Source organism: Prionailurus viverrinus, chromosome F2, assembly GCF_022837055.1.
Source record: "Prionailurus viverrinus isolate Anna chromosome F2, UM_Priviv_1.0, whole genome shotgun sequence".
NCBI classification, from domain to species: domain Eukaryota; kingdom Metazoa; phylum Chordata; class Mammalia; order Carnivora; family Felidae; genus Prionailurus; species Prionailurus viverrinus.
Genome location: NC_062578.1, coordinates 43,550,997 through 43,575,319, shown reverse-complemented (window position 1 = coordinate 43,575,319; position 24,323 = coordinate 43,550,997). Strand labels below are relative to the sequence as shown.

General features: G+C 38.9%; 1 protein-coding gene across 2 annotated transcripts in view; it reads right to left on the bottom strand.

Moving 5' to 3' along the window:
• The window catches only part of CPQ (carboxypeptidase Q), a 454,919-nt gene that overhangs the window by 285,690 nt on the left and 144,906 nt on the right, over positions 1–24,323 (bottom strand). For both annotated transcript variants that reach the window (XM_047842229.1, XM_047842227.1), the window contains exon 3: positions 12,967–13,174. In XM_047842229.1, the coding sequence (XP_047698185.1) occupies positions 12,967–13,174 (208 nt within the window). The remainder of the gene's footprint in view (positions 1–12,966; positions 13,175–24,323) is intronic.

Genomic DNA, 24,323 nt, shown 5'->3' with positions numbered 1-24,323 from the left:
TCTCTGCCCCTCCCTGGCTCGCGGGCTTGCGTGCATGAGTGCTCTCTCTCTCAAAAATAAACAAACATTAAAAAAAACGCTTATTGAATGAATGAAATTGGAAATGTTAAAAATTAAATTCTCCTAAATGTTAAATATGTAATTTATGGAGCAGTCAACCAGTGCAGCAACAGACATTCATTCAGCTTTTAAACTATTACCATTGACCTGCTGGCCAAGGCTGGCTACCCTTTCCCAACCACTGACGACGTGGGGGGGTTGGAGTGGGTGCATAATTTACAGCTTTCTATTCTCCACCACAGAAATTAGGTAAACTCCCCTCAAAGAAGCATCCTTGTAGGCTTCTGCAAACCCACACTGGGACACTTATTTCTCCTGGAAAGGGTTCTTTGAAAACACACTCCTCAACATCAGCTCTGCATGGCAAAAAAAGGAGAAAAAAAAAATCTAGAGAAAATCAGGAGCAGTCGCTGGATCTAAGATTTTTGCTCATTTATTTTAACAATTAACAGCAATTATGTATGGGGTGAAGGATCTTCATTTGCATATGGTATATACTGGTAATGGTAAACTCTAAAAATAACTTCAGGAGTTCTTACTCCAAAGCTCATGCTGTTAATGAGAAAGTTCAGAGGAAATGGTATTGATTACACCCCGCTAATCAGTTGACTTATCTGAGATAGTTTGGGTTCCTTTGGATATAAAAAAGTGAATTCCTCCAATGCTTCAAATATTCAAGCTTATTGTAAAATATTAACTTTGACATTTATTAAGCACTTTGAAATTTTTGATGCTTGTCAAAAAGAATAATGACTGTAATGAATTTTAATGCATACACTTTTAAAAATCCATGGAGTGATACTCATAAACAATGAGAAGGGGAAAAAGGTGGAGGCTCCTCTTTACAAAAGCAGGCCAGTTAATAAATGTGAGAGGAATAACTGAATTAGGAAAACATTTGCAACCAGCAGTGTAATGACTGATTCAGGCAAGAATCATTAACATATGCCAGGGACGCCTGGGTGGCTCCTTCCGTTAAGTGTCCGACTCTTGGTTTCAGCTCAGGTCAGGATCTCACAGTTTGTGAATTCAAGCCCTGCATTGGACTCTGTGCTGACGGTGTAGAACCTGCTTGGGATCCTCTCTCCCTCTCTCTCTGCCCCTCCCCTGCTCACTCTATCTCTCTCAAAATAAATAAATAAACTTTAAAAATTTTTAACAAAAACATATGCTAAATTTTCATTGGGTGAAATTTTATTAGGGAACTTAAGATTCACAAAGCCTCAAATCAACTCACCATGATTACAAGGTATTCCCTCTACAGATGTGAAAAGTACCTTTCCAGTGAAGAAATCCAGAGATACTGCCTTAGACAAGTGATCAACTTAGCCTCACTAATAAAGAAAACTGACATTATTTCCTTCCTTATGCAATGCAATACAAGGGATGCAACATTATCCATAGAGAATTGTTGCCAAAAATATTTAATCTGAATCTAATAATGAGGAAATAACAATCCCAAACTAGGGACATTGTGCAAAACAGCTGCCTGTATTCTTCAAAAATGCCAGTGTAATAAAATATTATGAAGGCTAGGCAAGAGTTCCAGATTAAAGGAGACTAAAGATACATGACAACTAAATGTAAAGGATGTCCTTGATCGGATTCTGGGGTGGGGAGGGGGGCGGGAAAGCAGGGACATTATTGAGAGTGAGGAACAATGGGCCAACATGCATTGTGTAACAATGGAGATTTCACAGGTATGATAATGCTGCTGCTGCTGCTGCTGCTGCATTATAAAAGAAGGTTCTTGTTCGTATGAAATACATGCTAATGTATTTCTGGGTAGGGTGTCTTCATGGCTGTACACACGTCACTTTCAAGTGATTCAGAAAAGGAGAAAGAGAGCAAATGTGGCAAAATATTAAATAATGAATGTTGAAGAAGGGTATGTGAGTGAACACAGAATGCAAATAAAAATGGATACGTTAGAATTCATTAATTTCAAAACTTTTCCTCATCAAAAGACACTGTTAAGCCAAAGAACAAAGCAAAACAAAAACAACAACAATAAAAACAAAGAATAGGCAAGACATCAACTGGGAGAAAATATTTGCAAAACATGTATCTGGCAATACACCTGTATCTAGAATAAGTGAAAAAGTCCTACTAGTCAACAATTCAAAAACAATCCAGTTATAAAAGGGGTAAAAGACTTGAACAAACTCTTCACAAAGGAGGATTCAGAAATGACCAATCATCACGTGAAAGAGTGCTCAACATCATTAGTCATAAGGGAAATGAAAATCAACATTTCAATGAGCTACCAATGCACGCCCACCAGAATGGCTAAAATTAAACAGACTGACAACACCAAATTTTGGTGAGAATGTGGAGCAGGCTGAAATTTTACACAGGGCTGGTGGGAATGTAAAATGGTACCACCTCTCTGGAAAAAGTTAGGCAATTTCTTATAAAGAGCTTATGAGTCATTTAATATTCTTTCAATTTTTACCATAAACTGATATTTTTCCAAAAAAAGAAAAAGTTGGGGAAAAAAAGTATGTGATACTTTAGAATGTGGCTTCAGGAAACAGACATGATTCAGTGTATCTGATTCTGGTTTGTTCTCTATTTTTTGATCTTGGATGATTTTTTCAAATAGCTACTCACTCTACGAATATCTTGTGAGTACCTGCCATGTGCCAGGCAATCTCCTGTGTACTGAGACTACAATGGTGCAGAAGAAGGATATAGTCTATTTCTCAAGAAGACCATGGGGGAGGAGAAGGGGGGAAAAAAGAGTTACAGAGAGGCAGGGAGGCAGGCAAATGATAAGAGACTCTTAAATACTGAGAACAAACTGAGGGTTGATGGGGGGTGGTGGAGAGGGGAAAGTGGGTGATGGGCACTGAGGAGAGCACTTGTTGGGATGAGCACTGGGTGTTTTATGGAAACCAATTTATAATAATATAATATAATATAATATAATATAATATAATATAATATATATAAATATACTGATAATATATTTATAATAATATAAAAATATTTATATATATATATTTATAAAAATATATTTATAATAATATAAAAAAGAGAAGAAGGATATAGTCTAGTCCTCATGGAGTTTATATTCTCATGGAGAGATACACAAGTAATAGGTAGTTATATGAAAGTCACCAAATGTTATCAAGATTCTGAGCATACAGAAGAGGTACTAGGTAAGAGAATTTGAGGGAAAATGCTACTCTACTTGGGACAGTCAGGAAAGCCCTTTCAGGAAACAAAACAAAACTCTCAGTTGAGATCTGAAGGTTGAAAGAGAGTCAACCATATAAAAAGCTGGGGAAACAGAATTCCCTAGACAAAGGGGTCAATGAGTGCAAAGACCCTGAGGTGGAAAATAGCCTGGAAAGCATTTAAAATAGAAACTTACTACATCTCCATTAGCTGGTCACTGATCACTGGTCTGAGTTACCACATCTTTAACACTTACACACAACGAACAGGATCGAGTATTCAGTGTGAGGCCAGAGAAGAGAGAAAAGACAAACAGCAGAGTTTTAAGCCAAAGACTGAAGGAGACTACAAGAGTAGTTCCTGAAATCAGAAGATAATCAGAACCAAGGTCTCTGGAGCCCACAATGTGGAGAGTTCTGAACCGTTGCTTTTTAAGATAAGTCAGTTCGGATCAAGCTACCTGCTCAGTCCTGTCATGACCTAATGATGTTAATGACGACAGTGACCATGATCAAAATAATATGTCAGTTATAATTCACTGATTGCTTCCCATGTGTCAGGTTCCATGTCTAGTGCTCAATCTCATTTCATTCTGTCAACAACGCTAGAGGTAAACAGTATTCTCCCCATGTTACAGATGAGGAAACAGGCTCAGCGTGGTTAAGCAGTAAACATAAGGCTGGGGGTGACACCATCTCTAAGTGGCAGAATCTGCATTTGAATCCAGGTCTGTCAGACTCCAAATCCCAGTCCAGATATTGTTATATTTGTTAGCCTTCAAAATTTCCCTAGTAGACCCTTCTGGTTGGCACTTTCTCCAGAAAGCTAAAGAAGCCAATGGAAGCAAGATGATTTTAAGAGTTGACTTTAGCTTTCATGAGAGAAGAAGAGAACAAAGGCACCTGCAATAGCAAAAGACTGACTTGAGGCTACTCGGGATTCTTTTGGTTCGTATGCTACACTAGACATTTTTCAAAGGGCACTGCATAAGCAAACAACATTGTCATAATCCTGAAACCTGAATTCCAAATGCATTAATTTCTTTTTACCACTAGAGATTCAGAAAAACATGCCACGGTGGTATGATTCTTAAGCTTGTGCTTTCAATAATCAGAAAGCTGGAAGATAGAAGGTGAACATTTATATACATTTTAAAATTATGAATGCAAAATAGCAGCCGAGAACAAATTTTTATATCAAGGTTATGAGCAGATGAAAGATGACAGTCAGTACCAGGAATGCAAACAGACCATTAATTATAGCAGCCTCACAAAGCACCATAGTAATATGCAGTTTGCAATACTTTACCAAAATTTACATAACTATATAGTCTCCTCTCAGACGCCAGAGATTCTATTTTTGATAAGTAGCAATTCAAAAGGTTAGTCACCTCACCTATAGTATTATTCAACTTCTATCAATGTGAAATGGTGACACCTTGAATTTACGTGTTAGCAAACCAGATAGGCTAGGCTGCCTCTAACTCTTCATTCATTCATTCCAGCACTACTGTGTGCCAGGCATTGAGCCTGGCTCCGGGGATGCTGACATGAATAAGACACACAGTACGTCCCCAGGAGAACTTCCAATTCAGAGAGAGAGGCAGACTAGCAAACACATAAGACAGAGTTTGGACAAACTAAACAGGTGGAGATCCAAGTGACAATCTGTTGTTAGGGTTGCAGAGCACTGCAGTGACAACAGTGATATGGGATCAACTACATTCTTTTTTTCTCCGCCCTCCTTTCTTTCTTCCTTCTTCTCTTTTCTTCCTCCTTCCCTCCGTCACTCCACACTTCCCTCCTTTCCTTCCTCCTTTAGTCAATGAGTACATCCAGTCATCATTTAACAAGACTATAACAATAGCACTTTACATGTATGTAAAACTATGTGTCAGGCAATACTAATATCTCATTTAAAAGCTCACAAAACACCAGGAAGAAGGTATAATTAATTCCCCCACTTGACGGATGAAACTGAGGCACAGAGTGTATACACAGTTTGCCAAGGTCACACATGTGGCAAGTGGCTGAACAAAGACCCAGGCACCACGACTCCAGAAGTGGGGCTCCAGAGTCACTGCCTGATTCTATCCATTAGGAGGTAGTATGCCTGTCACACTACCTGAAGCAATAATAAGATTTCGGTGATTAAAGAACATTTTGGAATTTCTAACAAAGGCCTTCTGAAAAGAATCTGCCTTTCAAAAGCAGAGAGAGGGAAAAGAAAAGGATGATGAGAAGGAAAAAAAAAATGTTGTGTTCAGTGTGGGTCTTCTCTGGTTTCCCCCCTCGGGAGCACAGTGGCCCTCTACCTGCATAAATGATGAGAATTGGCATTCTGCTTGATTACTGTGCATCTGTTATGAGCCTCAGAGTGAATTAAGCAAAAACAATGTAAGGCAGGAAAAGAACCTACTGATGGAGGCTGGCCCAGTTGCACCGATTTGAGTCACGGTGGTATCCTCCTTCTTTTGTAATCACCAGCAGGCACATATGCCCCCCGAAATTGCAATGATATTTCACAACAATTTAAATCAAGCTTGATAGCTAATTATGCTAAGGTCACGCCAAAGAACCAAACCACCAGGACATCAAAAATCCAAGATGGTCTAAGTGTGAAGTAGCAGCATTAATTTTCTCCCATTAAAAAAGCAATGGGTGGTGGGGGTGGGGGACAAGCTTTTTTACTCCCTGGGAATAACTGGCTTTCAAAAATCATCCAAAACAGACCTCTTAAGACATTTCACCTCTGCTCTGAATGTTTTAAGCTGGCCCTCTGATTACAAAAATGTTCATGTTAAATCTCATCAAGATGCTTTAAGATGAAGAATGTTTTATAAATTGTAATGGCTTTAATCAGAGCCCTCTCTGCAGCTATTTAACTCTACGATGTAGCCCAACTGGAGCTTCAAATTATGTCATTTATCGACTCTGTATTAATTAAGTATCATTATAAGGAGTGATTTATAGACTTTTTCGCAGCTCTCTCACCAGATGGTATAACACTCTCCCTCTCTGATGCTCCAAACACATCACCTGGATTCACTCATCTCTCTCTCCAGCTGAATATTCAATCAGACCTCAGTCATCTTCAAACTGGATTGCTGCTATTCCTCCTCCTCTTCACTTTTCTTATCAATATGGCACACGAAGGCCAAGTGATATAAAACATAAACCAAGAGAATTCACAAAGCAAGTTCGATCAACAAGCCATCGCCGCCTCCATGAATTCTCACCCAGTGTAGTGATGCCGTTTTCACAGGAGAGTGGAGGGAAAGCCTTTTGCTTCCTTAGCCGATTAAAACTTATAGTCTGTGTTCAATTATCTGGGGCAATGGAGAAAATAACGAGGAAAAAAAAATGTGTATTTGGCAATGGGAGTACAACAGACAGTTTGGCCTCAGTAGAGTTACTTTCTGAATTGTATTTTACTCGGGCTAATATGAAACTCATTTTGCATTCTTGAGCTCGCATGTAGAGAAGGCAGGAGGCGGGAGTCCCCAGGTGTACTGCATTGCAAGGAAGCCAGCCTAGAATTTTAAATTGCCTTGGGTGATCCAAAAAGGAGATAATTGAGAAATGGAAATGCTTACCTGTTTTTTTTTCACAAAATATGAAAACCAGGTTAACGCAACTTCTCACAGTTGCCTCAAACTCATAATGTCTAAAACCCAAGCTGCTCATGTTGCCTCCAATCAATTCCCTCTCCTCTCCTCCCTCTCCCTCTCCTCCTCCAGTCGCCAGGCTGGGTGTAGGGAAACTGGGGAGCTATGAAAGACTGAAGAGGGTACATCCCATTAACTAAAAGGACTTGGTGGCTTATCCACTCAGCTGGTCTGCCATATGGGAGATGCTAGATGTTGCCAGATTCGGTTTTTCCCTAAAAACCACAAACTCCTATTTTTTATGTAAATCTCATGACTTTTAAACACTGTGCTGAACTGAACACAGATTCATCCCATGACTTTTGGTCCTTGCCTTACCGTAAACTTTGACCCTTCCTCCTGCCCCCCCTTTAAATACAACCAAGTACTGATCATTTTTTCATACTATCCCTCCTTGCTGTCTCTTGCTGTCCATTCCCACTGCCATCATCTCTGCCTTCATTATTTCACATCTGCATTATTAGAGCACTAACCTCTCTTTCCTTTTCATAGCAGGCCATGTAGTCACCATTCTGAAACAGCAGCGCCCAAATTTTAACATGCATCAGAATCACCTGGAGAGCTAGTTAAACCATAAGCCCCACCCCTAAGCATTTTTAATTTAAGGGGTCTCAGGTGGGGCCTGATAATGTCATATCAACAAGCTCCCAGGTGAGACTGAGGTGTTCCAGAGACTATCTTTAGAGAAATAATTGCTCTAAAACATCACCCCCCAACTTGGTCACATTCAATGATTCTCCATTTCCTCTACATAAAATTTAAAACTCCCCAATCTGGTATTCTGGATTCTTCATAACCGGGTCTCTTCCACTCACCCCCCTAATCACATTTCTCTAACCTCCAATGAAACCTCTGGCTCCAGCCATACTGGTCTACTTGTGTATTACCCAAGTTCATCAAGCATTCCCACCTCCTTGCCTTGATCATGCATAGAATGTCTTTCCACTTCCCTTTCTTATTTAAGTTCAACTTTGTCGTTGAGTATACCCCAAATACACATCCTCAATGAAGCAGCCCTAATCAGACTTCTGCTACCTCTTTTAGACTCCAAAGCATTAGCTCTTCAAGTTGCTTGGTATAATTCAAAACGCCATGGAATTCAGAGCCAGAGACTCTAAGTATGAATCCTTATTCCTTCATTACTTGTGTAACTTGATTATTTAACCATTCTAAACTTGTTTCTCTTTCAATAAAAGAGACATACCAATTATCTGCCTCCACTGGGTTGCATAAAGAATTCATCGCAACAAACTATTTAAGTCTTCAGAGATGCACAAAGATATACAAAGTAGGTGCCAAATAAATGTTCATTTCTTTCTTTCATTCCTTTCCCCCAATCATTCATTTAGCACTAAATATAAAATAGATTACATTAGTCATTTATATTTTAAGCTTACCTTCTTCTCTTTTAGCCAGGTAGAATATTTCTGAGGGGCAACAAAAAACATGCCTAATTCATTTTAATAACCCTACTGCTTGGCAATTTCAGAGCAACTGTTAAGCTCTCGATAAATATTTACTAAGAAAATAATTAATTTGAAAAATAACGTAAGACAAATGGTTCCTCTGCAGAACTTAAATTAACAATTACACTTAGCCTTAAAATATCCTCCTATGACAAAGGCAAAAGGTATTTTACATACAAAAAAACTAATCAAGATCTAATGAGAGTCCCAGTTGATACTTAATGTGAACAAGAGTCATTATAAAGCACCAATAAAAAAAAAATTTCTTCTCCTTAAAGTAAATTTGAGCACAAGGATACTGACAATGGCAATGCAGAGAAATAACAACAATGAACCTGGAGATATTGAAGGCAACAAGTAACGGACTTTTTACAGATGTCTCTTAAGGACATGTCATGTAACCATGTGACTGTTGTACTTCCAAAATGGCTAACAAATATTGTTAACTGCACTGACAAATGTCAAATCAAACTGGTAAAACACATGTTCTGCATTTTAGGGGATTCTCTAATTTTGAAGTCAGGCAGAAACTAATTACAATTTCTATTCTGTTCTATAGTATTGCTGACCTCTACACCACTCCTAGACAGAATCCAGTATCACCACCCCCATAAAACTTAAGGGTGAAATATCTGCCAGAGAGAAGAGAGCTGTTTTATTCAACTAGCAACTCAAAACACCATTGTTCATGAAAGTTGTGGCAGAAAAAAAGATACAATCTGGCATGCTGGGCACCTGTATATTTTCCTTAAATACAGAGCAAAGTGCCCTAAAAATTCAAGTTGTTTTGTATTTACTATCCAGAGGTTATACAGTTTGGTCAGAGAGCATTTGCAGTCTGGTCACCTGGCTTGTTACGAAAGCCCTGCCATGACTGACTATACAATCTCAAACAAGTTCATTCCCTCAACAGAACAGTTCCTGAGTGACTATTATGTAACAAAAATACTAGATGATGGGGATTTGGAGATGTAAATATATATATACATATATATATGTGTGTGTGTATATGTATATATATGTGTGTGTGTATATATATATATATATATAAATACATATATACATATATGTGTGTGTGTATATATATTTACATGGAGAGAAAGAGAGAAAGATATCCCATGTCTTTCTGGAACGTACAGTGGAGTCAGGTGATCAGGATGGACTGGACAGTTTACCTGTCACTGAGGACATAAAGGCACACCACATCTCCCAGCCTCATGACTTTATTATGACCAGTGAAATGTGAACAGAAGTGAAGTAGGCCGTGTCTAGACCTGGCCATGGAAAACCTCCTGTTTGATTATCGACTTTCTCTCTCTATCTTCTTATTTGCCAGCTGGATGTAAAAGATCCTGCAGAAGGCTCTGAGATCTTAGAGTTGATGGAAAGGAGCAAAAGGCCACCTGCTAAACACCCTCTTAGAACTATTATGTGAGTATGAAATCAACTCCTATTGTGTTAAGTGACTGAGATTTGAAGTTGATACAACAGTTAGTGTACCCTACCAAAGCATGGATCACATCTACCTCTAAGACATTATGATATAGAGTATGCACAGAACGATGTGGAAATACTGGAAAGAGGCGGCTCACCCTGGCTGGAGCTAGATACCAGGGAGGGCTCCCCAGAAAAAGAAACATTTAAGATGAATCTTAAAGGACAGTTTGAGACAATGAGGAAAGGGATAGAAGGTTACAGGGGAGAAGGCATATGCAAAGTCATGAAATCCTGAGGAAACCTGGTGCATTCGGAAAGTGTCAGTGACTCCTGACTACAGGAATGTGGAGTCATGTTGGGAAATGGGGCTACTCAATATGTATTTGTTGAAATGACTAATAAAGAGCAGAGCCTAGAAGGCATAGTAACTGTCAGCAATGATGGATAAGGGAAGAGGAAAAAAGTTCTCAAGAACCATCTAAGTTAGAAGGCAGAATAGATGACATGCTCTTCCCTGAGGTAGATAATGCAGGATAAAGAGGTAAAAAGGTGAGTTCAGTTTTGAAGAAAACTGAAGAGATAACTAAGGAACATCCAAAAGAAGGATCAGGAGGTCGTCGGATGTATGGGCTCCGTGCTCAGACAACAGTATGGGAAGGAAAGGTGGGTTTGGAAAGTGTCACAGGCAGAGATGGTGGCTGAAGTCACAAGCACGATGGGACTGCTCAGGTAGAATGTTCAGAGTGAGAAGTCAGGGAAACAGAAAAGGAAGAAGGTAAGTGGGAAAGAGAGAAAGAGTAAGAGCAAGACAGAGAAAGAGAATATAAGAACGAAGTCACAGAAGCCAAACAGAAGAGGTATTTAGAAAGCAGTCAACAGTGACAAATGTTTCAGAGTGGTTAAGTAAGATGATGGCCTGAAAATGTCCCTTATATTTGACAACTAGGCCGCTATTTGTGACCTTAACAAGTTCCATTTCAGTATTGGCAAAAGCCAGATTAAAGTGGTCTGCAGAGTGAATGACAGGTGAAGAATTAGAGACAGGAATACAAAATACTCTTTAAGGAAAATTAGCTCTAAGAAACAATTAGCTGTTAGTGGAAAAAGAGTTTGTTTCATTTTGTTTTTATTTTTCAGGATGTAATACTTAAACATGTTAATATGCTGAATTCTCTGAACTTTTATTTCCCTATCTGTAAAATGGGTATAATAATGCCCCTTCTGCTTGGTCCACTGAGTTGTCATAATGAGTAACATGACATATGTGAAAGATTCTAAAGTACTAGGTAAAGGGCAATGTTATTATGTATTTTTAAATCTCAAAAAGATGGAGTTACAAAAGTCAAGAGTCCAGTGAAATACGGTTGGCTATAAAATCAATGAAAAGATTATAATCAGTCTAGAACTAGAAATATTAAGAAAAACATCTTTTTAATATACACTATAAGTTGTTCATCCCAAATATTAAAGGCTAACAATACATTTCTATGTCCTATGCCGGGCAACATTTTTCTGGGGCTCCTAGGGGTATAGCCTGGGTTTCCAGATGTCATTACACCAGAAAAAAAAATGTCAATTAACCCTAGTATACTGCAGTACACTAAGTCATCTTGGAGTTTATTAGTCTTATAAATAGTAGTTCTTAAATAAATATTTTTGGCAATCACTCAATAGCTCCATAATTTAGATCTCATGACCAGTGAAATCATAGTGAATGGCCACAGCTTGCCGAGGCCCTTGTTATTCTAAGGGGTGACTGAGGCATTCTGGGAAGTAAGCTAGCCATTTTAGGACTTCCCTCCTGGGAAGATTAACCATCCAAAAGAATAGGATCCAATGATTATTTCACTAGTCACTAAACCTTTGCACCCTACAAAGCACATTATTTTTAGCACTATGACATGAGTGGAACTAGTTTTTCTCTCATAAAACATTTCACAAGTAGTTTTAACATGTCCCATCTTCGTCCCTGGGAAGATATCTTATCCCCATTAAAGAAAAATGTCCCTTTTCTCTTTTCTCTGCACTTCCGGACAACTCTCTTTTGACTTGGTTTCCTATTTGCTGATGTCTCATCAGTTATATTATTTTCAAGGGTGTAGGGTGCTAATTAAGATCAAGCAACTGTGTCTCCAGCTCCAAACAAAAATTGTGCAGAATAAATAAGCTTTCCCTTACAATAGATACTGATCTGATCTTGAAACCCAAATAAACCCGATTTGCAATTGTTTCCATAAGCTTTGTTTTGTTTTGTTTTTTATCTTTGGGAGACCAGGCTACAACACTAAAATGGTGCTTCTTTTATCCATGTTTATCCCATCAAATATTTCACCCTTAATGTGTGGCATGACCATATGTAACTATTAAACTAGGCCAAATGTCTGCAGGTCAAGTTTCAGAACTTTCATCCACTGAAAGGCTGAATTTTACCCTAAGACTGACGGTCTTGCAATTACCTTGATCAGAAATACAAAGAAAAAGGAAAACTTATGTTGTCCTTAAATACCATCAAACACTTATATAGACCTTTACAGATAATCAAGTATCTTTCATAAATTTATCTCATTTATTCTAAAAGTAATATTGTAAATTTATTATTCTTCATCATCACTGATTAACAGAGAAGAATGCAAAGACCCACAGAGTTTAAGAATATTCCTAAGGCCACATACTTGTTTGGGGGCAGAGCGAGGTCTGTATCCAAGATCCTCTACTCCCTAGTCTCCTTCCACTACACCACAGACAGCTCTCATCACGTTACCCACTTTATTTTTATTTCACTTCTCTAGCAACAATGGGAAAAGGCCTAGCTTCCTCTGAAGTCACTAGGAATCTTTGATGAAACACAGACGTGAATTCAGTTCTCCCTCCAATGAAAATACATAACATATTGGTTATATAAGGAATGTTATGGGGTCATCACGGATGTGGAAAGGTTTTTAAAGGAATGTACAAACAATGCTTGGAATCCTGAAAAGGCCAAAGAAGACATTACAAACAAGTGACCAAATATGGAATGAGGGAAAATTCCGTAAACAAATCAGTATTTTCATTTGAATGGTTTGTTTTTATTTCATACGGGTTTCTCTTTCATGGGTTTTTCTCAATCTTCGGGTTTTTTTTAAAGGGTTTTAAATGAACATCGTAACCAACCTGTAGATGGAGAAGGAAGCCACTGATCGAATCAGGGATGCCACAGCCCCCACTTTGGCAGCTTCCACTGACCCCTGGACTCGGTACTGCACTGTCTTCGAGTAGTTGACATAAGGTTGATTATACACAACAATCTTCCCTCTTGCTTCTGGGGCCCTTCTCTGCAGTTCCTCGAATGAGGTCACCACGAGAACTTCTGCTGTAATGCCTAGAAAAAACATCATACAGGATTAACTTATGGTTTCCAATCAGCCCTGTTGAATTGGCACACAAAAGGTCATACAGGCTCTACCTGCTACATCTGGCAAACTGGTTTGAGAAGATCAAAGTTTTAGAGCCATTTGCCATGGAAGAAAGACTGCAGAGGTTAGCTAGTCTCCCAAGAGAGAGAAAAGGCATTCAAAATAATAAGGCATACGACTCAGAAGGCTTTTCAACTCACTCGACCAGCTGGTACTAAATCACAAACTGCTTGAAAAGATAGTCATTCAAAAACTGCCAGACCACTGAAGATCCAATTTGATGGAGCAGTTTGAGTGACAAGGAAAAAGTATTTAGCAACAAAGGACAGATGCAGCGACTAAATAAAACTGTGAAAAGAAAGTGGCAGGCGCCTACTGTTCTGTGGCTTTAGCCATGCAGTCATGAAATATGTCAGTAAAAACTGAAGTATCAACATGCATTTGGCGTGCTTCCTTAATCTTGCAAACTAGAGAACTAGGTTTTCCTGGAAGGTTAACAGATGCCATTAAAATATTAACTGTTACTTGGAAAATCCTTTTAAAATGCACTGCAGGTATGAGAGAATTCTTGCTTTCAACGTAGGCCCCATTATAATGGACCCTTTGGGCTGGCTCCACTCCTGCTTCTGGTTCTCCTATCTGGACTCAATTTGTGATTTTACTTTAAAGTGACTGACTACAGATCTCTAAGCATGTCTCCACCAACATTCAGAACTCTGAACTTAATTTATAATCTAAAAAAAAAAGCAATGTACAATTATAAAAAGGAAGCCACTAGCTCCTTCACATGATAAATAAATATGTGAAACATACAAGTAAGAGTTCAGCTAGACAGATTTTGAGATCCATAACTTTCTGAAACCTGGAAGCTACCTTAATATTTGACTGGGGTTATTGTTGGCATAGTACAAGAATTTTGTTGATGGTTTTCAGTTGTTCCTAATGAATAACAGATTCAATGGTCCACCCAAGGACTGTCCCAGCAATAGGGTAATTTTGGCATCTGGACTGGATCCACTAGAAATGAAGCTGAATTTCTATAAATTTTCATAGGCCGTTGCAGAATTAAAGTCATAGGAGGGTAGTACTTCACTACAGTCTAGGCCTCAAGTTCTTTCAACAAAGGAAAGAGTGGTAAGAGTCCTGAAGAACCAAAACCCAACCCAGACACCACAGTTGCCAATGCAAATCACTAGTAGAAGCTATAGGTCAAAACCTATCACCATAAACATGGAAGAAGAGTTCAAATTAATTGTTTTCTTGAAAGCCTAGAGTCATCTCTGACTCCTCTCTCCTTCAGCCCTCATGTCTAATCTATCCTCGAATCCAGATATTATGGCTTAAATACTGATTGAACCCAGGTCCTCTCCTCCACTCCATTACACTCTCACATCAGGCCCTCATTAGCGACCTTTTGGACTGCTACAACTCCCTCCTCTTCCACCCACCTGCCACCACGGGTGTCCCAGCCTCCAGCCCACCTCCCTCAAACTTCACCTCCACAGAGCTGCTCTAGTGAACTAACTGAACTGCAGAGAAGTCAGATCAGCCTACATCACCACTCCCACACTGCCCCTCCTCCAGCTCTGTTGAAAACCATCTTTTCAACATACCACCCAAAGCTTGTCCCTCTCTACAGACACAAGCTCCCTCTTCTTTGAAATTCCATCATTAATAAACTTAAAAGTCCCCACTCTCACCATGACAGTTCACTCCTCAGTGTCTTTCTTTGTTCATACTATCACATGTCATACAACATCATGTGTTGTTGACCTCATTCTCCCAGCTCTGTCATGTGACAAACACCTATTCATCCTCCAGGATGCCACTTAAGAATTTCTTCTTTAGGGAGCGTTCCCTGGCCTCCGACCTCCTGTCTCATCTCCCTTCCCACCACCTGGGGGAAGGCTGGCTTATGAACCACCCTCCTCTGGACTTTCAGAGTGTCCTGGGCATACCTGGGCACTGGACAATTGGAAACCCTGCCTATTTCTGACTCTCTCCACCACATCGACTGTGATCTCATGGAATGGGGCCATGTTCATTTTTGCTTGCATCTCCTGGACATAACACAGTGTTTAGCATATGTGTAGGCAGTCGGTCAACAAACACTCCTTGAATAGCACTGCTCCAAATAAGGGACCATTGACAGGGTCTAAAGCATTTCCATAAAAGTGCAATTTTACCTTTAAAGTTTGATAGCATTTCTCCCATAATAACTCAGCAGTATGATTCTCTTACCACCCAGAGCACAGCTGCATAACAATAACCAAGCAAAAAAGGCCTTGGGGCAGTCAGAATAGAAATATACATTCTAAGTATGAAAACTCAAGGACCTGAACATAAGAATGCTCTTCTGTTCTCTGTTAGAGCCTCGTTGCCCTTACTTCACACAAAATTCTAAATCTAGTATTTAAACCTATAAACCATGAGAAACAACAAGTCAAAAGGAAGAGACAGAGTCGGAAGCTGATAGTACCACAAAAAACAATGTCAGAGACAGGAACATGTAAGATAACAAATGCTAGCAATTTTCTGCAATGCTGGAAATGAGCACTTAAAATATGACTAATGTGACTAAGAAACTGAATTTTTAATATCATTTATTTAAATTAATTTATATTTAAATTTGAATAGTCATATCTGTGTAGTAGCTGCTATGTAGAACTGACAACCACTGCCGACTCAGTCATGATGTAGGCAAATAGCCGAAAGCATCTCTGTTGACCCTGAGGACCTTGCTTCATGACAGTTCAGTAACAGGCGTGAGGGTCATGGTGATGATCCCTGGCAGCAGTCACAGATCAGGTGGACTGTATTCAGTACCCATCTTTTGGAAAGGTGGAGTATGTAAAAAAAGCATTTCAGGAAGATTTTTGCTCAAATTGAATAAAAGAAAACTAGCCCACCTGGAAGACTTTGCTTTTCTATATTAGTTTGTGTTTTGACACATGTTACACAAAGGAAATTCTCACGTTCTCCTATGAATCAGCAGACTCCTTTTCTGTGTTCTCATCTTCCTTCTCCATTCTCAAAGATAGTACATGAAATCCTCTAAGAACAAAAAACCAGTGTCGTATTCACAGTAAGGCCTTCCCTCACCTCCCTATTTATAACTGCAACCCACTCCCAACTCCCTAGCCTCTTATCTTGTTTAATGTTTCCATAGAATTTATCAGCTTCCAGCCACACCTACTACAATCATGTAAGCCCCATGAGCAGGCAGAAATTTTTGTCTGTTTTATTCATTAATGTTATCAAAGTGCTTGAAATGGTACCCGATACACATTATGTGAAATTCACACACACACACACACACACGCACGCACAAATGCATACACGCATGCATATACTAAATGAATAAAAAGAAACAAAAAAATTAAAGTATAATAATACCTCATCCCTGATCACTCTTCAAAAATGTATACTTCCAAGGAATATGTGTATTTCTGCAGGTCAGAAAAATTGACGATAATAATAATAGTTATATTTGAATATCTATTGTTCATACTAATGCTCAGAGAAATTGCAGAGTAGTTATTGGGAGGATACTGCTAAGCAGGTAAATAGATCTGCACAACTACTAGGTGTTGACGCTGACATTTGACTCCAAGGGTCATGCTCCTCCTATTTACTGCACTGTTATCTTCTTGCGCAAATGTAAAATAGATCAAAAGAAAAGCTCAGTATTTTCATTTTAAAAGGAAAAAAAGAGGAAAAATAAAGTATATAAAAAGTCTGTCTAAGTTATCAGTTATTTTTCTTAGTCTACCCAGGATCTGACTAATAAATTAGAGTACTATGATCACATTAGGTCCCAATCTATTAACAGAAGAGTTGGGGGGGGGGGAGGTTTCCCTCTAGGACAAGAGTCATCAGACTCTGTTAGAGTAATGAAAAGGATTATGATAGTTAATTCTGAAGAAAATGTGTGACTGAAGCTAAGAATATTCACATTATAAAGCAACTCTCTTGGCTACAGCTGATTATATCACAAAAACAGTGTAAAAATCCTCAGGTTCCCTTTTATTCTCCACACCTAATTTTTTAAATTGATCAATTTATTTTTTAAGCAACCTACCCTGTGCATAATTACCACTGTGGTCTCCTTGCAGAGACGACAGATGCTGACTGCTGTGGTGTTGGCTCAGATCAATTTTTCTATGAAGAATGCAATGAAGAGACTCCAAGCTTGGTATCTTCTGACTTGATTCCTCCCAAGAACAGTTAAGAATAGGAAGACAGTGAAGTGAGAATGTTTATAATGTCTTCTATTATTAAAAGGAAAGGAAAAGACTACAAACAGAAAAACATATCTCTGGGGCTCAATTCAACGTGGTATGTTTTAGAAAATTGATTCTGATTTCAGAAGACCTGGCCTCCAAAAAGGAAAGCCCCGCCCAAAAGGAAGCCTAGCTTCTTACTCGTATCACACAATCTTATATTGAGTACACGACACAAGATAAGTAGGTCCAGTGGAATGGCTGGTTTTTCCTGAACTCACTTATGGAGAAGAGAAAACAGCTGTTCTTGGAAACTCAAGTGTTTTGAACTGAAGTGGTAAGGAAATGGCAAATTCATGGCAAGACAGAAAAAAGAACATCAGAGCACTTCTTTTTGAGTGTCCATTTGTTTATGGAGAATATTATAATTGTGCAATGTCCTTCTCATGAAAGAACAAGTCTTTAAGATTTAAATTCATTCAACAAATTTACAGCCCTCCTACTGAGTGGAACTTCGTACTGGGCATTGGGGACAGCATGAATTTGACTAAGTTCCAGTCCTATCCTTAAAAATTAGAAAATCTGGGAGGGAAAAGTAGGTAAAGAAGAACTTTAAAAACAGCACAGGCAGTCACGAGGTGAAATGAAAGTACAAAGGAAGATTTCACCAAATAATAAGTTAATTCTGACTGGGGGAAATCTAGGAAGTTTCCTATAAGATGAAACTTTAAGTGAGCCTTAGAAGATTTCCAATAGCCTGAAAATGAAGAAAAGGGCATTCCCTGGAAAAGAGCAAAGAAGGGAAGACAAAAATAGATGAAACATTTATTCACTTACAGTGAATAGGAGGCTTCCTGCCAGGGCCCGAAACAGACAAGGAGATACTCTAAAATCTTCTAATTTTTAACCAAGACATTTATGGACCCCTATTTTCATTCTATGAGTTCCAAGAAGGCAAGGAAAACAGTCTCCTTGAAACAATCTTCAGGAAAAAAATATTAAACTCAGCTATTAGTAGAGTGAGGGAAGAGCAAGAGGCAAATTGCACCCCGACCGATAGCTGCAGGTATGTGACTTACCCTCTCCACACTGTCTCCTGAGATGTGGCTCAAGTTAAATCTGGTCTGTCACCTTGAGAACAAGCCCAGACATGACTGCATCAAAACCCATGGGCACGGTAGATTATCATCATCTCTGGAGAGGCAGCTGTCTGCCCAATGGAGCCGTGTGCCACAAGCCGTCTTGCCATACTGACAGCTGAGGACGAGCCACAAGCAAAGCGACCTGTCTACCCTGACCTCTAAGATACTGAACGTACACATCTTGTTGTGTAATGGAGAGATGCCCACCACGGGCCCACCATGTTTAACAACCTGTAATGGAGCACACTCAAGGGGTACGAGGACCCAACTCCGCAACATGTGGCGGCAACAAGCGTGGGGCACAGACCAACCCTTAGCAATCTGATCCCTTAGGTGCCAAACTGCCACCATCGGTAAGGCCACTGCATGAAAGGCAGTCAGAGTTTGGGGTGCTTTGATTAATTTTAGCAGTTATCACAGGGAGCATTTATAGTCTAAAACATGAGGTGGACTGTGTTTGAAACACACTTGCATTGTCTTCAACATGGTTGCTCTGAAACATGTTTGAACTTGGTTGCTTTCTCCTCAACCCCTGAGTATCTTCTTGTAATGGTGACTGGTGTGGGTGGGTGGGGACTTGCATAAAAAACATTATCATCTTATACATCTGTGAAAATGAAGGCTGAAATACCCTATGTATCTCAGTCAGCTTCCAGTGATATTTAAGCAGGAAAATCTACAGGACTTAGTGATGGCAGGGGTAGAGAGGTGAGTTTCTAGCTGCATTTCCACTGACACAGGACTAGCTGTTGTGGTCTGGGGCTCATGGCTGGCTCTGCTGAGAAGGTGGGACCTGAGAAGTGAGTGCTAACAGACTAGGGAGGAGAAGAGAGAACTGAGATTAAAGTCACAGAGAGGGAGAGTGAATGACACAAGAGAAGGCTGGCAGTTTGTGGGGTGATATCACATGGGAGCCATGTAGCTGTATCAAAGAATCTGGGTGGGGAGAGAGGTCAGGCAAATTCAGATTTATACTTTGAAAATACCTCTAGTCTTGGTGTGAGGAAGGCCTGGAAGATGCAAGAAAAGGTATGGAGGGTTATTTAGGGGATGGCTGCCACATTCTGGTTGAGAGGCAATAGTGGTTGGATGAGGGCAAGGCAGTGGAGGGAAAGAAGAGAGTGGACCCCTTTGAGCAGCAGTATGGAGGGGACACCATTTACTGCAATGGGCAAAGTGGCTTCATAGAGTGTTGTACTCCACAACCATACTGCCCAATCTATAGAATGATTGCTTTCCTGGGGAAAGTTGTATATAAACTGAAATTTATTAATCAGATCACTCAAAATGAAGCTTTTATTTTTTTTAAATCTTAAGATGAATCCTATCCATGAAATAATCATCTTACTCTAAAACTTCTTTACAAAGTATTTACTATAAGCATTCTTCCAGATATGCTTAAAACAGGGTATTTCTTTCTCAGTAACAAAGAGCGCCCATTGGTATGTAACCTGGCTTGAATACTGGCTAGAAAGCTCATTAGCCTTTGATCTTGAATAGGCTGCTTAACTTTTCCCAGCCTGGAAATGGGAATCACAATAATATTGACCCCACCAGGATTCTTGTGAGCATGAGGATGAGTTGACTGAGGTAAAAATTGCTCTGTGTGCTATAAAGCATTATAAGACAAAAAGAGGAGTAAGGTATGTAAGGGTTTTGGACATATGTCAAATAGATATAAGCAGTAATTATCTGATTTATTTAAAATTTCACTTCAGGGGTGCCTGGGTGGCTCAGTCGGTTAAGCGTCCGACTTTGGCTCAGGTCATGATCTCGCGGTCCGTGGGTTCGAGCCCCGCGTCAGGCTCTGTGCTGACAGCTCAGAGCCTGGAGCCTGTTTCAGATTCTGTGTCTCCCTCTTTCTCTGACCCTCCCCTGTTCATGCTCTCTCTCTGTCTCAAAAATAAATAAATGTTTAAAAAAAAATTTTTTTAATAAAAATAAATAAAATTTCACTTCAAAGTAATTACCAGGAATAAAACAAAAATAATGGATATATCTTCAGCAAATATGGAGCCTACCTGGATCAGAGCAGAGCTATTCTTTTTTTTTTTTTAAGTTTATCTATTTATTTTGAGATAAAGAAAGAGCACAAGCAGGGGAAGGGCAGAGATAGAATCCCAAGCAGGCTCCACGCTGCCAGCATGAAGCCCAATGTGGGGCTGGATCCCACAAACCATAAGATCATGACCTAAGACAAATCAAGAGTCAGATGCTTAACCAACTGAGCGACCTAGGTGCCCCAGAGCAAAGCTATTCTTTATCACATACATCAGACAACTCCAGAGGCTGTGTCAGTGTTGACTAAAGCAATCATTTAAGCACTATGTTATAAAGATGCATTATCAGGTTGGGCAGAGAAGCTGGGAAGGTTTTATGGGTCTACCTGGCAACAGAGGGTATAGGAATGATGCAGGAATGGGTGAGAGGAGCAGGGAAGGGACTTTTCAGGGAAGTATCAGAGGAACAGGGCATGACATAAAAAGATGCTAGCAGCCCTATCTAAAATTATAGCAATGCTATATTCTATTATTTTCTCTCCCCTTTCCTGTAAGAGAATGACACATGCCAATCAATTGCCTTGGAAACTGCAGTGTCCCTCCTGGAAGACACTGAGATTTGCTGTGGCCAGTAGAATGCACATAGGGACGGAATATGGTCACAGCTGAGCAGGAACTTTATGAGCCACTGCGAGCTTTGATTGTCTCTTTCACCCACAAGAATGATGTGTCCCAGATGAAGACTTCTCCTTCCGCCTGGATCCTGCAGTGAAAAAGATACTTGAGGCAGAAGCAAAGGCACTACCAACTTTATAAACTTATATTCAAAGTGAACAAGAAATAAATCTTAGGGGGGTCCAAGCCACAGAAATTTGGGGGTTGTTACTGTAATACTGAGTGAGAGCTGACTGAAGTAGGAGCCCTGAATTTAAAGCTTCTATCAGAGCATTTCACAATCTATATCTGATGACAGATAAGATATAGAATGAATATATTTAATACCTTAGGGAAGACTGTTCAGTGAAAATTAGATAACTACTTTCTTCCTCTTGTCATATATCAAAGTGATCAAATGATCAGCACCAAACAGTAGAAAACCAACAAATCTGAAGAAGAATTTAGCAAGTGTCAGTGATTTAGCACATGCAGACTAAATGACAAAGAATTTTAAATAAGATATAAACCCTAGAGATCATTAAAATACAGTCTTGGCAGCTTCAGTTAGCTAACCCACCTGATGTCACTTCTAAAAGAAACACACAGTCCTGTTGTACTATTAAATAATTCTATACACTCTCAATAGATTTCAATATTTCATATCTAAATGCATTTTGCCTCTAAATTCCATCTCCAAAAACCAAGGGCAAAAATGATAAAAACTGGTGTGCTTATGTTTATATCAAGTACAAAATAATGTTATTATAGTGTTATATCAGAGAGATAAAATAACTCTATGACAGCCTGGCATTCCAAAATGGGCTTTTTTATTTAGCTATGTTTTGAAATGTTAACTTCCTATGCTGTTCTTAGAGAAGTAAAACTTGGAGAAAAAAAAATACCATAACAAAACAGAATTTTTGCCCTCAATAAGAAGAAACCTGACTCACTTTCATAATTCAGTTTGACACAGCAATTTGCCACTGGAAGATTCTAGACACATGATGGAAGAAACAGAACCACAGAACTTACATGAAAATTTCCTGGATGCTATTTATCAAAGTCCATGGGCTGTAAGGACGCACATCCAACTATCAATGTCAGTCCTGTTACAATTACAACTCAAAGCCATCACCATACAGTTTAAGCAGAAGAGATTTAAGCATAACAACATTAACCACATTTAATAGGTGAGAAGATAAGAAGTTTCAATTAGGTACAAGAAGGTTCAAATGTCTTACCAAACTATCAAGTGGCAACACTTGGGTCTGAATCCAGGTCAGACTGACTCCAAATCTATGCTCCTGTCACTCATCCCATATAGCTTCCAGCCTAATTAACTTAAATCAGCATGTATTTGCATGTTGTCTAGGACCCTCTCCTCAGGCAGCCAAAAACCTTCAGAGGAGCCCCACATCTTGTTTTCCACAAATTCCTGGATTTAGGAAGTGGAAAGGAAGGGCAAAGGGGTTCTAAAGGCTCACAGATGAATAAGTATCATTTACTTAAACTTTCACATATTCACAGGCTTTGGGTGGCTCTCAGAATATCCAAAATTGGCTATTCCCAGCCAAATATTGATCTGATTCAGTAAAGAGTTGAATCGAACTAGACTCAACTAAAATAACTGACATTAAAGCAGGGGGAGTGTATTTCCATCTTAGAAAAGATAATCACCTACATTTATTCATTTACTTATTCATTCATTCATTCACTCACTCATTCATTCATTCATTCATTCAACAAATGTATTTGAGCCCTTCTAATGTACAAGGCCATTCCAAAGTGCTAAACATCTGGTTAATGATATAGTGATTTCTCTAATGAAGATTACATTCTAGTGGAAGGGACTGGCACCCATCAAAAACAGCAAACGTATTAATAGTTATACAATTTAATAAGTGAAATACAGGATGGTCTAAAATGGAAAGCCTTGAGACTTGTTCTGGTCTGACAAGGATCTTGGAAATCTTCTAAGAGAAAGACACATTGAGTTAAAAAACTGAAAGATGAGTAAACGTTAACTAAGTGGAGAAGAGTAGAAGGGGAGAAACAAAATATTCCAGGCTGATAGATAACATATGCAAAGCTCTGAAGTGAGATGAAGGGCAAGGAGTTGAAAGAAGACCAGGATAGAGTGTAGAGTGATCTAAGATAAAGGTAAGAGAGGAAGGGAGGGAGGGACAAGGTTAGGCAGGATCTCCTAGGCCCCTTTAAGGAACTTGGGCATTTATCCAATAGGCAGCTGGAAATAACTGAACAATTTTAAGTGGGAGTAGTAATAATAATCTATCTTCTGGTTTTCAAGGTCATATCAGACTTCACCCAAGGTGGCAGTGGCATTGCAAGTTTATATTTTAAGTATTAGATCAGAACACAACAACAAAGAAGCTTGCTCACTATCACAACTTCTATTCAACAATATGCTGGAATTCCTACCAATGAAGTAAGGTAAGAAAAAGAAATCAAACACTTAAGCATTGATAAAAAGAGATCAAATACATAGGGGCTGGAAAGAAAGACACAAATTGTCCTTATTTGAGAATGACATCTGTAGATAATCTGAGAAAATCTATAAAGAAATTTATAGAGAAACCAGTTTTGCTTTCATGCAATTAGTATAGAAAAATCCAAATATCCTATGTATCAGAGAGACTCTGATTAGGAAATAAAATTATGTTATCATTAATGGCAACAGAAACTACAAGTTAACTTTAAAAAAAAACCTAACAATATAGTAGAGGAAAAAAAACAAATTATTGTATTCATATTGAGAACAAAGACCAAAAATAGCCAGGAATATATCATCATCAACAACAACAGAACACAGGGAGTGTATTACCAGATAGTAAGACTTATTATAGAGCTTTAATAATGAAATAACTACTGTGATATTACTACCTGGAAATAAAAATAAATAAATAGAAAAGAATAGATTCCAGAAATAGATCCACCCATATGTGAAAATTTGGTATATGATATGATAGCATTCCAAATTGGTGGGAAAATGATAAATTGTTCAATGATGACCCTAGAAAAATATAAAACTAACCTTTACCTTCTACATATTGGAAAATAAATATAGAAATATCA